The following is a 14,070-nucleotide window of genomic DNA, read 5'->3' on the forward strand; positions in this document are numbered from 1 at the left end:
TGAGTAGCTGGGATTACAGGCGCCTGCCACCACACTGGGCTAATTTTTTATATTTTTGGTAGAGACAGGGTTTCATCATGTTGGCTAGGCTGGTCTCGAACTCCTGACCTCAAGTGATCTGACCGCCTAGGCCTCCCAAAGTGCTGGGATTACAGGCGTGAAAACCACACCCGGCCAGATAGAGGTAAAAGTGTTAAATGGGTCTTTGAATACAGGCCTGTTCTTGTGTCTCTTGAAAGCAGTATAACTTCAGTTGCTGTCTTTTCCCAGGTCGGAAGACTGGGAGATCATGTAAGATTTAAACGCTTTCAAATTTGTTGAAACTGATTTATGGTCCAGCATGTGATCAGTTTTGCTAAACGTCCTGTGTAGGTACTTGTAAAGAAAGTGCGAGGCAGGCGGATCACAAGGTCAGGAGTTTGAGACTAGCCTGGCCAATATGGTGAAACCCTGTCTCTACTAAAAATACAAAAATTAGCTGGGCGTGGTTGCCGGCGCCTGTAGTCCCAGCTACTCAGGAGGCTGAGGCAGGAGAATTGCTTGAACCTGGGGGGCGGAGGTTGCAGTGAGCTGAGATCGTGCCACCACACTCCAGCCTGGGTGACAGAGTGAGATTCCCTTTCAAAAAAAAAAAAAAAATAAAGAATGTGCGTTCCACAGCTGTGGGCTTAGTGCTCACACTAAGCATCTTCCTTGGATGTCTGTTATGCTTTTCTTTTTTTTCTTTTTTTTAGAGATGGAGTCTTGCTCTTTCGTCCCAGCTGAAGTGCAGTGGCATGATTATGGCTCACTGCAGCCTCGAACTCCTGGCTCAAGGGATCCTCCTGCCTCAGCCTCCCAAGTAGGTGGGACTCAGAGGTGAGCCACCACACCAGGTTCCATTATGCTAGTTTTCTTAATTGGCATTGGAGAAAACCATAAAATTAGGGGGAAAGGGTAGATGCTAAAAGAGTGCTATTGGAGTATGATTGGAGGTGGAGTGAGAAAGGAAATAGACCTTGCTTTCATGGGGCTGTTGAGGAGTCCAAATGAGCAGTATAGAGGCCTGGCTTGGTTGGATGAGATGGAGAAATTCAAGACCTATTTTTGAGATAGTAAGCCCGGACATTTAATTAATTAAAAATAATTGTATCAAGTATTGAGAGTAAGAATACTAATAAAAACAGTAACGGCAGTGGCAAAAGTAACCACACAAGCAGAAATACGAAAACCAAGATGATAAGACCATACAGTCCGGCAGTGTCTTACTAACAGGGCTGTGGACGTCCCCACTCCTTCTCTTCCTCCTCCTCCAGCTCCTCCTCCACGTCTTCCTCCAGCTCCTGCTCCTCTTTCTTTTCCAGTACCTCCTCAGCCTTCTCCTCTGCCAGCCCCTCCTCCTTTCCCAGCCCCTCACCATCCAGCCCCTCCTCCTCCATCTCCTCCTCCTCTCTCAGCTCCTCCGCCTCCCCCAGCTCCTCCTCCTCCACTCCTCCTTCTGCTCCTCCTTCCCGTCCAGCTCCACCTCTCCCAGCCCCTCCTCCTCCTCCAGCCCCTCCTCCTCATCCAGCCCTTTCTCCTCTCCCAGCCCCTCCTCCCCAGCTCCTCCTCCTCCAGCCCCTCCTCCTCCTCGCGCAGACCCTCACCATCCAGCCCCTCCTCCTTCAGCCCCTCCTCCTTCAGCCCTTCCTCCTCCAGCCCCTCCTCCTCCCCCAGCCCCTCCTCCTCCAGCCCTTCCTCCTTCAGCCCCTCCTCCAGCCCCTCCTCCAGCCCCTCCTCCTCCAGCCCCTCCTCCTCCAGCCCCTCCTCCTCCAGCCCTTCCTCCTTCAGCCCCTCCTCCAGCCCCTCCTCCTCCAACCCCTCCTCCTCCAGCCCCTCCTCCTCCAACCCCTCCTCCTCCAGCCCCTCCTCCTCCTCTTCCAGTTCCTATTCGGGGCGGGCCCAGCCCCGCCTCGCGGAGCGATCGATGGCTTGGGCTCGTCGCACACGCCTGCCCAGCCTCTGCACTCGGCTCGCCAGGCCTGCGGCGCTGCCATGGAGACACGGCCCAGCGGCCCCAGGCCCCGCCCTGGGAGCCCCGCAGCGCGTCGCGCCGCTGCCCGCATCTCCGAGGCCCACGACGAGCGGTGACTGGGGCGGGCGACGTGGGGGACCCGGGGATGCGGGCAGACGATAGGGGGCTGGAGGATGGGGCGACCCAGAGCGCGCGGGGTCTGGGGCGCGGGGATGGGGGCCGCGGGCCACGCGACGGGGACCCCAGGGTGCGCGCAGGTGGCGGGGACGCGCGATGGGGGCTCGGGAAGCTGAGGCTGACCTAGCGCAGGCATCCCAGGAGGGGAGGTCCCTGACGCTGCGCAGCTGGGAAGGCGTTCGGGAGTGGGTTGCGATGCTTCCCTGTTCGTTTTCTCCTGACATCGTTTTTGTTTGGGTCCAGGGGCCTCACGGGAGCTGGATGCTCCGAGCAGCAAGGCGGCCCCGGGGGCCCCTTCCGGTCCCGGGGCTGACGCCTGGCGGCGTCTCCGGGAACCCGCGCCCTTTCAAGCGCCGCTGGCTCCTGTTTCACAGATGGAGACCCTGAAGCCCCAACAAGCAGCCTCCCCAGCACCTCCCAGTGACTGAAAAAGCTGGCACTGGGCGCCCGTCTCACTCTCCACCCAGCTCCCAGGCTGCCCCACGGGACGTAAGTAGCTCGATCTAGGCCGCTGACCCCCAGAGAGTTGATGCTGCGCTGCAGACTGCCGCCGCTGCCGGGGCGCTTGACTTCCCCTCTCCTGACAGCACGTTCGTTCCTTTGCAGCAGCACCTTTGGGGAGAGACGAGACCTGAACAAACGCTGGGGCCGGATCTCCAGGGTGGGTCAGAACAGCCGTTGCCCTGAAAGCTGGCCCGGACAGATGCGTGCAGGGCGTGCCACCGGAGCTCCTTCCAGCTTGCGTCTGGGGCCACCATGTCCCTTCCTCAGGGCACTGGATCCATCTCTTCAAGCTCAGTGGTCCAGGCCATGGTGGCAGAATCACCCCCCAGGGTGTGACGCCTCGTCCCTGTCAATTCCACACAGCTGCACCCGGAAGAGCTGTGGCCGGGCGCCGCTCTGACCTGTGTGCGGTCCCCTGAATGGGTCTCAGGTGTCTTCAGAATGGCGAGGCCGCCTCATTTCCTCACCACACAACCCTCCTGAGGACGTTGCCTGCAAATGGGCGGAATTCCTAATTTCTACCATTCAGTTAAACGAGGGATCCTGAAACCCCAAAGCTGGGAAAGCTGTCCGTTAATTTAGTGCGCGTGGGCCGTCTCAGAACAGCAGGGTTCCCAGGAGTCCGGCGGGACAGGGGAGGGGATGAGTGGCCGCGTCCCCCTGGCAGAGAAGGCCTTGTCTGAAGGCTACGCCCGCCTCCGGTACAGGGACACCTCCTTGCTCATCTGGCAGCAGCAACAGCAGAAGTTGGAGTCGGTGCCACCTGGGACGTACCTGAGCAGGAGCCGAAGCATGTGGTACTCACAGTATGGAAATGAGGCCATCTTGGTCCGAGACAAAAACAAGCTCGAGGTCTCTAGGGACACAGGGCAGTCCAAGTTTTGCACAATTATGTAATTCCGATGTGAGCACCTGCACCCAGGACCACACTTTGAGGAAAACAGACCTGAGTTTCATTCGGTTGTCTTGTTGATTTCCAATCCTTGCTGGAAGATTTTGAATAATGAATGTGAAGATCAAACTGTGGTGTAAGAACCCAAGAAGTGCAGAATTGGCCCCCGAGCCCCTCAGCACAGCCGCGGTGTGACTGGTGCACAGGACACTTCCCCTCTGGAGTCCCCTCCGTGGTCAGCTGTTGTGACATTCGAATTCTCCAGGTGCTGCTAGGGACAGCATAGGCCTGGGCACTGCTAGATGCTTGGTTTAAACCAGGCCAAGAGTAACCCTCCCATCCCCATTACAAACCACCTTTTCAAGTTTTTTAGGTTTTAGTTTTTTGTTTTTAGCATAAATGGCGGAGTAGCAGCAGCATCTCACCAGGAGCTTTGTCGCATTACATTTTGTATTTTGCTTTTTTGAGACAGGGTCTCACTCTGTTACCCAGGCTGGAATACAGTGGCACGATCACAGCTCACTGTAGGCTCGATCTCCTGGGCTCAGGTGATCCTCCCAAACTCAGCCTCCCAGGTAGCTGTGGCTCCAGGCGAACTACTGTGTATAGAGACAGGGTTTCCCTATGTTGCCCAGGCTGGTCTGGTCTTATAGTCCTGGGCTCAAGCCTCCCAGAGTGCTGGGATTACAGGCCTGGGTCACCGCACCAAGCCCGCATTTATATTTTGAGTTACCAAAATGATCGTCATGTGTGAAGCATCATGGTAGCTTCCAAGCATTTGCGGCCCACTGGCCAGTGCATCCAAAACACATTCAGGAAACCTGAGAGTTGTAAGTTGCACATGTGTGGCCTACAGTGACTTCCATGTAGTAACAGGGCTGAGCAAGGCAGGCTCTCCACCAGACTTAAAGCATTCAACCTCTCTGCCCCCAGGCCGACACTGACATGTGTTCACTGTCGCTGCCACAGCTAGCCACCTGTGTTCAGTCTCCACGAAGGATTCACCTTCTGCTCTCACTGACATCTCCTTGGCTACACAAATGTGCAGGTGTCTCTTGTCAAAGCTAATTTTTCTTTTCTAAATAAAAACATCCTTTAATACACTCCTCCCCTTCCTCACACTTATTTTTATCCTTGTTCGTAATATCCTACTTGGCTTCCCATTTTTTATAGCAGTAATATCTAATTGATTGCTAAAGACTGCAATACACAAAGGCATAAAGCAAAGCACAAGTGCTCTCCGTGGGGAGAACCCGGCCGGCAGCTGGGGATGCGTCCCACGGCTCCTCAGTGTGCACACACGGTCACGTGATTCTGACGGCCTCATCCTGCACCATGCCTCTTGTATCTGCCATTTTCTTTCTTGCTCAACTGTACAGACTGGGCATTCACTTAATGCTTTTCTTTTTTTTTAAGAGAGTCTCACTCTGTTGCCCAGGCTGGAGTGCAATGGCACAATCTCAGCTCACTGCAACCTCTGCCTCCTGGGTTCAGGTGATTCTCCTGCCTCAGCCTCCTGAGTAGCTGGAATTACAGGTGCCTGCCACCACGCCTGGCTAATTTTTGTATTTTTAATAGAGACAGGGTTTCACCATGTTGGCCAGCCTGGTCTCGAACTCCCAATCTCAGGTGATCTGCCCACCTCGGCCTCCCAAAGTACTGGGATTACAGGCGTGAGCCACCGCACCCGGCCCACTTCATGCTTTTAACCTCTGACTCGCAGCTCTCCCGTGAGCCCACAGACGGGCACAGTGACAGCATCCAGGTTGTCATCTGTGCAAACAGCATGTTCTGAATGTGCCTGTACTCTGTTCGTGCTTCTCTTTGCAGCTGTGCAAGTTCATTCGCAAACGTCCTAGAAGTGGAACTGCTGGGTCAAAGTGCATTCCCCAAATGTCCTGCCAGAGGCCTGGTCGGCAGCAGCCTCCTGCACAGCCCGAGTCCCTTCTGCGAGAGTCCTGGCTTGTTTGCAGCCTGCAGCTGGGAGATTTGAAGTCAGACTTCCAGGATTGCCGCATGGAGCTGCAGAGGGAGTGAGCATGGGGCTGGAGGACCTGCCCCGCCGGCTGACATTCCCACAGCAAGGTGGGCCCGCCAAGGAAGCACTCCACATCTGCTAGGTAGGGTTTGTCTACATCTTTTCAGTTTAAGTCCTGCCTGGGAAGAAAGCAAACTCCAGAGGCAAATCTGGAATGCCTGTGTGCCACCTTCTCACCGCACCACAGACTCCCCTGAGGACGGGTTGTGGCGGGGTTGGCCCCAAGCACGGGAGGCAGCGCAGACACGCAGAATGGGGTCTGAGGTCACGTTGCAATGCTGGCAGGATGTGTGCTCAAGGGCCAGTCTCTGCAGGGGTCAGGGCGTGTGGGCCACGCACAAGGAGCTGGCACTAAGCCGCTTAGGCTGCAGGAAGACACCATCTGCCTGGGGCGGACAAGGCCCCATGTCCGTCCTCAAGGAGGCTGATCTGGATGAGAAAGGTCACAGTCTGGCCAGGAGTGGCACCGTGCCCCCTGACCCCATCTGGGGTCGGGGCTGGACAGGTCCTCAGGCCTAGACGTGGGCCCAGCCAGAACCTCCTCCCCTGGCATATCTCTTCCAGGCCTAGTTCCAGAGCTGTCATTCTTCGGCGAGCCGCGCTGCACGCCAGCCTCTGCAGTCTGGCAGTTAAACCTATGAAAATCTGCTTTTGGGATTTTATTTGCATTTCCATTAGACTGAGCGCATCACAAGCCACTTCAGGATAGACTGAGGTGCAGAGGGAGGGAACAAGCGGCCAGGTCGACTAGAAGAGCACAGAACCTGGCTGTCTCGAAGAGGGCAGCTTGTTCCAGGGAACCAATGAACTGTCAGTAAAGGGGATTGTGGCTTCCTAGTGAGGCAAGAAATGATGCTCCCTTCATCCTGCCAGGGCTCAGGACAAGAGCTACTTAATGGTTTGGTTATTATTATCTTTTAAGAGATGTTGTCCAGGCTGGAGTGCAGTGATGCAATCATGGCTTACTGCAGCCTCAAACTCCTGGCCTCAGGCCATCCTCCTGCCTCGGCCTCCCAAAGTGCTGTGATCACAGGCACGAGCCACTGCATCCTGCCTTTAAATGGTTTTTTGGGGCCCCTTTTGGATGCTCTGGGTGTTTTTGCCAAGAGTTACAGGATGTCAAGTGTGGGGAGCTCAGCACCCTTGCTGTGGACCAGTGAAGGCTGTTCCAGACCAGGTGCTTCCAGACATTTCCAGGCTCCAGGAGAGAGGCTGGGAGCCCCCACAGAAAGCACAGGAAAATGCAAAAAAAAAAAAACAGTCTTTTTTTTTTTTTTTGCTTTTTATTATGAAAACAAAACAAATGCCCCAGGAGAAGAGTCCATGATTACCAGAAACATCAAAGAGTACTTTCTACCATTTTTATTCTGTTGTGTTGAGGCCAGCATTGCAATAAACAAGCTAAACTACTTACATTGGACTCATTTTCAGTAACTGACATTTACAGGAATATACTAGAAACGGCACTAAAAAGTTTAAGAAAAGTTACGGTAAACTTGCATGCACATCATACAGAAAAGTAACATTTTAAATATAAAAAAGAAAAACTTCCTGGAAGCATTAAGCATTAAGGAACAGTGCTACTCTGGATGTGACAAATTCTGTATGTGGGTGTTACTCTTTCCCAAAAGACTGTCAGAGGCGTGAGTGCTGCAAAAGAACAACAACAAAACAAACACACAAAAAAATGTGTCTTACAGTTTGTGAGCAAGATGACACCGCCCAACACAAAGAGGGGTCTGGAGTTCAGTTCACGCCCGAAGCCTGCCCCCTCGGCCTCCAGGGGTCATTCAGAGCGTTCTCAAATCCAGTTCCAACACACGACTTGTCACTGCTCCTCTCCCCTTGAAAAAAGCATGTTAGAAGCTGCCCTACAGGTCTCAGCAGTGGGACAATCTAATTGAATCACCGCAGCCTTCTAATACAGAAGAAACGGACGTGACCATCACCCTCAGCCCGCCAGCAAGGGTGCTGAGGAAGTCATCAATCCTTCGAAACTCTGAAAAGAAACCAGTGTTGAAGTCTGGACAGAAAGCCTTAAAAAAGTGACAGCACCAATGCAGCTGCTCAGTGTACCCGCCGTGGGCTGTCAGGGTCAGTGGCTTCTTTCTAGATGAAAGGAGCAGAGGCGGGCCGATGCCACCGTCACACAGAACCAGCCGAGAAGGAAAGGCCCCACGATGCTCTTGCTGCGCTGCCCCCACAGCCGGCCGCTCCCCCGACGGCTCACACAGGCAGCAGCACCTCACTGCCCTGTGGCTGGAAGGGCATTGCAAGGAGCGCCCCCCAGCCCCAGGCACCCCCGGCTTAGGGTGTGCGTATCACCCAGCCCTGTGCTGGCAGCACGTTACCAACCAGCCTGCGTGAAGACCTGTCAACTGTCGTGTGTGAATTCCTTAAATTCGGTTTAAATAGTCCATTAAAGATCTGTTTAGAAAATACCTTTGAAAAACAAGGGTAACTTTAAAAAATGGAAACTTTCAAATCCATTTATATTTTTATTATAAACAAAACTTAATTAAAAGTTTAACAAACTGGCTGAAAACTCACCAAGTGTCAGACTCACCAGCAATTTAAAACATGATAATTTACCAGCATCTCCTCATCAGAGTTCCCTCTCCAGTAAGGGTATACCTACATCTGTAAGGGTCAGTGGACTCTGAATCAATTTTATGGTTTTTTTAAAATCACCATGTATTAGGATACTAATGATAGTCCCTATATCCATCCAGAAATGCTGGCAGAAAGCACTGGCCACCATACAGGACAGACCACACCAGAGCTCCATACCCAGCGTCTGCCTGGAGGCTCCCCCACGCCGAGGTCCGGGAGAATGCCTGGTTTCAGTCATTTCCGGACTAACTGTGACGACGCGTGAGCAGGGAGCACCGTGCGAGTCTCCGGGAGGGAATCCTCCTGGGGCCCAGAGACTCCTCTACCCCTGGGGAGGGCAGACAGGCTCGGGAGGGCCTGGCCAGGCCACTGGAGGCTGGCAGGGAGCAGGCATGTCCACCCGCAAGCCTGGGAGGCTAACTCTGGCATTCCTGGCTGGAGGGGCCATGCTTATTGGTGGGCCAGTTTGGGACATCCCCGTACTCAAAGGCCATATGGCAGCCTCTGGGAAAACAAAACCAAAACATCACCTTCTATTAAACTCTGTATATTATTATTTTTTACAATAGAAAGTTAAAAATCAAGACTTAGATTTACTATACATTTTTTCTCTCAGATTACAAAGTTTATATTATATAACTGGGGTTCCCTAAATTGATTTCTTTTAAAACAGTCTTAAAGAGACCAGAAGTGAATACAAAAGAACTAAACAAAATAAAAAATTAGAATGTGCTGTAGCTGAAAGCTGTCTATACCTGTAAGCCTCCAAGTTTCATACAAAAAAAAAAAAAAAAAAAAAACCCCACAAAGAAAAAACCAAAAAACCCAACAAACCCAGGGGCGAGCGCGCGAACAGACGTGGGTGAGCACCGCGCGGTGGCAGGAGTTAGCACCTGGAGACGACAGGCCGCCGCCAGACAGGACCCGGGCCCGGCACACCACTGACAAGGCCTGCATCTCTGCGATTGTGTGAATGCATTTCTTCTGCGGTTTTTTCTTATTTTTTTTTTTTTTAAAAATGACCAATGATGTTAATAAATAACTATTTATATACACATAAGCTCGGGAAGTGGTTCCCAAGGGCGGCACAGCAGCAGCAGCAGGGGCAGCGCTAGCCAGGCGGGGACTCACAGCGGGCTGGACTTCTGTAGAAAATTGCCGAACCTTACAAAAAAAGTCTCCTTTTTTTTTTTTAATCTTTTCTTCTTTTTTTTTTTTAAAGTTGAGGTAAAAGCTTCAGTGTATGGAAACCTGCAGGCTGCATACACAGCCGCTCTGTTCCCTCCGAGGAGCTCCTGACATCACCACGAGCGGAGAACGCACATCCCACCCGACCACCCCCCAAGGGCTCCACGCTCCGGGCTGGGGCTGCGATGACCTTTCGCTTAGGCCCAGCCTGGTCTCCACAAGCAGGAACATCTGTCCTCAGCCCCTCCAGAAAGAGGTGGCCGCGTCAGACATGAGGGTCAGAGCTCGGGGCCCAAATGACAAGGACAATGCGTGTTGACAAAGCTAACAGCTTTCAAATACAGTACCCATGTCCGAGACATTTCCTTGGAAAAAATTCTTTCTCGAGCTATCGACCAGGTTGGGCCTAAGCAAAGGGATTCCACAAGGTTCTTCGGTACGAATCTCACACGATTTTCTGGGGTCATCGGGTTAGCATTTGAAGTTGTCATCTCCAAGTGACTGAATTCAGTGATGAAGAAGAGACTTTCTGCAGAGTTCACACCTTCTCATCAAGTCTAATGCACACACAAGATAGATCTCTGACCTATGAAAGCAAAAACTGGAAGATATCATAACACTGAATTAAGAAGCAGACCTGCACACCATGGAACAGAAGTAGTAATATGAACCAGAGGGGTAGGGCAGAGTCTCGGCGTGTGCGACATCCATCTGTCCTGTTCTGTCCGAAGCCAGTTCATTCTGAGTCACTGCTGTCGGAGCTGGACCCGCTGGAGCTGCTGCTCCCAGACTCGGAGGAGCTGCTGCTGCTGAGCCTGGACGGGCCCCCTGAGGGTGCTGAGCCGGGCTTCTCTGTGGAGACATGGGCAGGGAGATGCACTCGCACACCCGCTTCTTGACCCGCTTGGCGGCATGTCGTCCATGCCAGCGTGACACCGTCACACTGTGTGCCACGAGCCACCCACTTCCTGACCCAGTCGTTTAATAAGTATTTATTGAAATTAATCAGGTCAACAAGACTATCTGAATATACTTGAGACAGGAAAAAAATGAATGCACACTACTAACAGGAAATGATGGATGCGAGAAAGGCTGCCCATCAAAAACATCCACCAGTCACATGGCCACCAGCAGCGACAGGAACACCAGCTGCTGGCGTTTCTGGAGCGCTTACTCTGCCTGGGGCGTCCAAAGAGTGACTACAGGAGACAGACCCCTTCAGCAGGCAGGGTCATGGGCCCTGTCTCGACACTGGGCAAACCATGTCGCAAGGCCATGGCCCCCAGCTACAACATGCTCTAGTCCAGACAGGACCCTACTGTCCCCTCCATATGTGTGTCCTGGAAGCCAGGAAAAGAGATGTGTGCTCTAACAGGGTCCAGAACAAGGAGGCAAGGGCTCAAATGCTGGCTCCCCTGAGCAAAGGACCTGGCAAAGTGCAGGGCATGGGGCTGGGCCTCCCGCCTCCGCTACCTCGGCCTGCCGTGGAACTGATGCCACTGCCAGGGAACAGTCAGAAAGCTCACGGTGAGCCCAGCTCACTGGCTGGGCTGCCCGGTCCAGCCCCACAAAAGCCCTCTCCTGGGGGGTCCTCTGTCTGTGGTGCCCTGGAATGGGCTGTGTTCACACACACTTGACATGTGCACACCTCCCTGCAGGGTTGGGGTATGACCCCCAGTGACAGACAAGGAAATGAAGGTTTCAGGAGCTCAAGAGCTCATTAAGAACATGGAGCTCATCAGGAGGTAAGCCACACTCAGACGTGGGCCTGCTCGATGCTCAAACCCCTACTGCTGACACCCCCCACCCCCCCAAAGAGGGGTGGCACGGCGGCCGCCAGCAGTACCTTTCCGGGCGGGCTTCTTGCTGCTGCTCAGCTGCCCGCTGACATCCTGCAGACGCTTTTCCAGCTCCTTCTTCTTTTCCTGAGCTAGCTCCTCTTTCGACTTGGCTGCCTGTTTCTTCCCGCTTGCTGCTGTCGGGGAACAAATGGGCACTCAGACTGCAGAGCAGACCGATGGGGCAGGAGCCAGGGCTGCATCCAGGTGGCCAAGGCCCCAGCCCTGCACACTGGCATCCATGCCAGCTGCCCAGCTTTCATGAGTCTGGGAGCTGACAGATGCAAAGCTGTCACCAGGGCTTCGAGTGGCAGAAATGACTGGGATGAGACAGACCCACCACCACCCACATCTGCTGAGCCCTCAGGGTGTGCAAAGCCTGGATCCTAAGGTGACAGAGGCCATTCCTATGGTGCAAACAGGTGCACGGACAGGATGTGGTTTGGCCAACATGCCTCATGTGCAGGGCAGAGCCTCTGATTCATGGACCTGCCTCACCAGGGCCGCTGCTCTCCATCTGCCCGAGCAGGAGGCCCGGTCTCCACTGCCTGCCACTCCTGAGTCGCTCCCTCCAAGTTGACCCGGTGACTTACCGTGGGTCAGACGCACCATGACCACACAGACATTCCATCCAGGAAAAGGAGCAAGTGAGGCCCATGCACACCCAAGAGGCCACATGCAAGTTTAAGTGAGCCCTGCACTCACTTGACAGCCTATGGGGGCTGCCACAAGGGCTGCCTCGGGTCTGCCCTCCCTCCTACTCTGCCAGACCTGCAGACCCCAGCAGTGACTCGTTCCTGCCACTGACTTCAGGGAAGCCTGGGCCGGTGCCCCAGGGTCCGTCCTGTGAGGCTTCTGGACTTGTGACCCCAGTCAAAGGGAGGGTGTCCTTGTTATAAGAGAAGCTGGTCTGCCCTGCAAGGGACCATGAGAGGTCACCTGCAGCCAAGGCCCCAAATGGAGGGGAGCCTCAGGAAGGCATGCAGTGAGGACCCCAACTGGGCCCTGAATGAATGGGGTTTGGGGCCAGAGCCCAGCCCCAGAGTCGCGCATTCCCTGGACAAGGTTAAGGCCAAGGCACGCAGTGCTGCCCGTGTCCCCAAGAACAGGGAAAGAGGGCTCTGGCTGGGTAGGGCTCTGGCTGGGTGGGGCTCAGGCCTGGGTTCAGCCCCAAGCCCACTGGCCCTGGCTGAGCACAGATATCCTCAGGGCATCTGTGGTGGGACAAAGGAGCCAAGACAGCGTGGCAGCCCTGTGCCCACGCTCGCTACACAGGGCCCGTGAGGAGTGACAGGAGGGGCAGGCCAAGGAGGGGAGAGGAACTTCAAGCACCACGCTCCGCGCAGGCAACTTACAGAACGGTTTCCTTTGCTTTTTCTGTAAACAAGACTTGACATATCTCTCCAGTTCCCGCAAAGTGGTGGGTTTCAGAGTCTCAAAGTCAATTTCTATCTCATCGGGGTTGGAGTCCCTGAGCGAGGGCTCCCGAGATTGTATGATGTGCACTACCCGGCCCAGCTTCTCCCCGGGCAGCCGGTTGATGTCCAGGCTAAGCTGGCGCTTTTCATCGTAGCTCATGGGCAGGCCCTCCTCCTCTTCCTCCGAGTCGTAGGAGGCAGATGCCTGCTTGCTGCCTTTCTTCAGCTGTCTGGGGAAGGAGACAGAGCAACGTGGTGTTGAGTCTCTGTCTACCTGCCGTGGGAGCCCACTGCACACACCCCTTCCTCCCAACAGCAGGCTGCTCTCTGGGACCAAGCTTTCTTCCCAAAGTGGTGCCCCAAGGCAGAAAATCCAAGGTTAGAAAAGTTGCTCCCGGCTGCGGGGTTTCCAGACCTTGGCCAGGAAACAGTTACAGAGGTTGTTAGTTCCTCTCTGCACCCCATAGGCGTCTCAAACTCCACAGGTCAAGAAATGATCTCTGTATTCAGGTAATCCAAAAGAAGGCAAAAAAGGGGGAACAAAGGAACAAAAAACAGAGGAAAAAGAAAATAATAAAATGATAGACCAAAATCCAATTATATCAATAATTATGTGAAATATAAACGGTCTAGGGCCAGGCATGGTGGCTCACGCCTGTAATCCCAGCACTTTGGGAGGCCGAGGCGGGTGGATCACGACGTCAGTAGGTCGAGACCATCCTGGCTAACACGGTGAAACCTCGTCTCTACTAAAAATACAAAAAATTAGCCGGGCATGGTGGCGGGCACCTGTAGTCCCAGCTATGCGGGAGGCGGAGGCAGGAGAATCGCTTGAACTAGGGAGGCGGAGGCTGCAGTGAGCCGAGATCTTGTCACTGCACTCCAGCCTGGGCGACAGAGCGAGACTCTGCCTCAAAAAAAAGAAAAAGAAAAAGAAAAAAGAAAGAAATGTAAATGGTGTAAACACACCAACTAAAAGGAAGAGACACGCAGGTTGCATTAAAAACAAGACCCCACTCACATAGTGTCCACACAAATGCCACTTTAAATACAATCTTCTAAGTAGGTTAAAAGGAAAAACGTGAGGAAAAAATATACCATGCAAACACTAGTCAAAAGAAAGCTGGTGTGGGTATATTAATTTCAGACAAAGTAAACTTCAGAAAAAGGAGTATTTTCAGGAAAAAAAGGACAACGCAGGGCCAGGTGCGGTGGCTCACGCCTATAAGCCCAGCACTTTGGGAGGCCAAGGCGGGTGGATCACCTGAGGTCAGGAGTTCGAGACTAGCCTGGCCAAATGGTGAAACACTGTCTCTACTAAAAATACAAAAATGAGCCAGGCATGGTGGCGGGCACCTGTAATACCAGCTACTAGGGAGGCTGAGGCAGGAGAATCACTTGAACCCTGG

The 14,070-nt window shown here is 53.7% G+C and overlaps 2 protein-coding genes across 5 annotated transcripts in view; one reads left to right on the forward strand and one right to left on the reverse strand.

Annotated features, from left to right (window-relative positions):
- The first annotated feature begins 1,996 nt into the window (after positions 1 to 1,996).
- Positions 1,997 to 8,961, forward strand: BRD3OS (BRD3 opposite strand). 2 transcript variants are annotated; one of them, XR_008668607.2, is made up of 5 exons: positions 1,997 to 2,105; positions 2,414 to 2,659; positions 2,777 to 3,831; positions 5,397 to 5,686; positions 8,337 to 8,961. XR_008668607.2 is itself a non-coding variant. In XM_031006893.3 (3 exons), the coding sequence occupies exon 3, from the start codon at positions 3,317 to 3,319 to the stop codon at positions 3,569 to 3,571; it is 255 nt and encodes an 84-aa protein (XP_030862753.1). In that variant the 5' UTR covers positions 2,049 to 2,105; positions 2,414 to 2,659; positions 2,777 to 3,316; the 3' UTR covers positions 3,572 to 4,669. The 2 variants fall into 2 exon arrangements, 1 of the variants encoding a protein (XP_030862753.1); XM_031006893.3 differs by lacking the exons at positions 5,397 to 5,686; positions 8,337 to 8,961 and having other exon boundaries at positions 2,049 to 2,105; positions 2,777 to 4,669.
- BRD3 (bromodomain containing 3) overlaps positions 6,952 to 14,070 on the reverse strand; it is a 37,755-nt gene continuing 30,636 nt past the window's right edge. For 2 of the 3 annotated variants that reach the window (XM_055351477.2, XM_063696853.1), the window contains exons 10-12: positions 12,599 to 12,891; positions 11,252 to 11,380; positions 6,952 to 10,257 (exon numbers count right to left, since the gene is read on the reverse strand). In XM_055351477.2, coding sequence (XP_055207452.1) covers positions 10,142 to 10,257; positions 11,252 to 11,380; positions 12,599 to 12,891 — 538 coding nt within the window. In that variant the 3' untranslated portion in view covers positions 6,952 to 10,141. The remainder of the gene's footprint in view (positions 10,258 to 11,251; positions 11,381 to 12,598; positions 12,892 to 14,070) is intronic. The other variant, XM_055351478.2, reaches the window with a different exon arrangement.

The sequence above is a fragment of the Gorilla gorilla genome, chromosome 13 (genome assembly GCF_029281585.2).
Source record: "Gorilla gorilla gorilla isolate KB3781 chromosome 13, NHGRI_mGorGor1-v2.1_pri, whole genome shotgun sequence".
Lineage (NCBI taxonomy): Eukaryota > Metazoa > Chordata > Mammalia > Primates > Hominidae > Gorilla > Gorilla gorilla.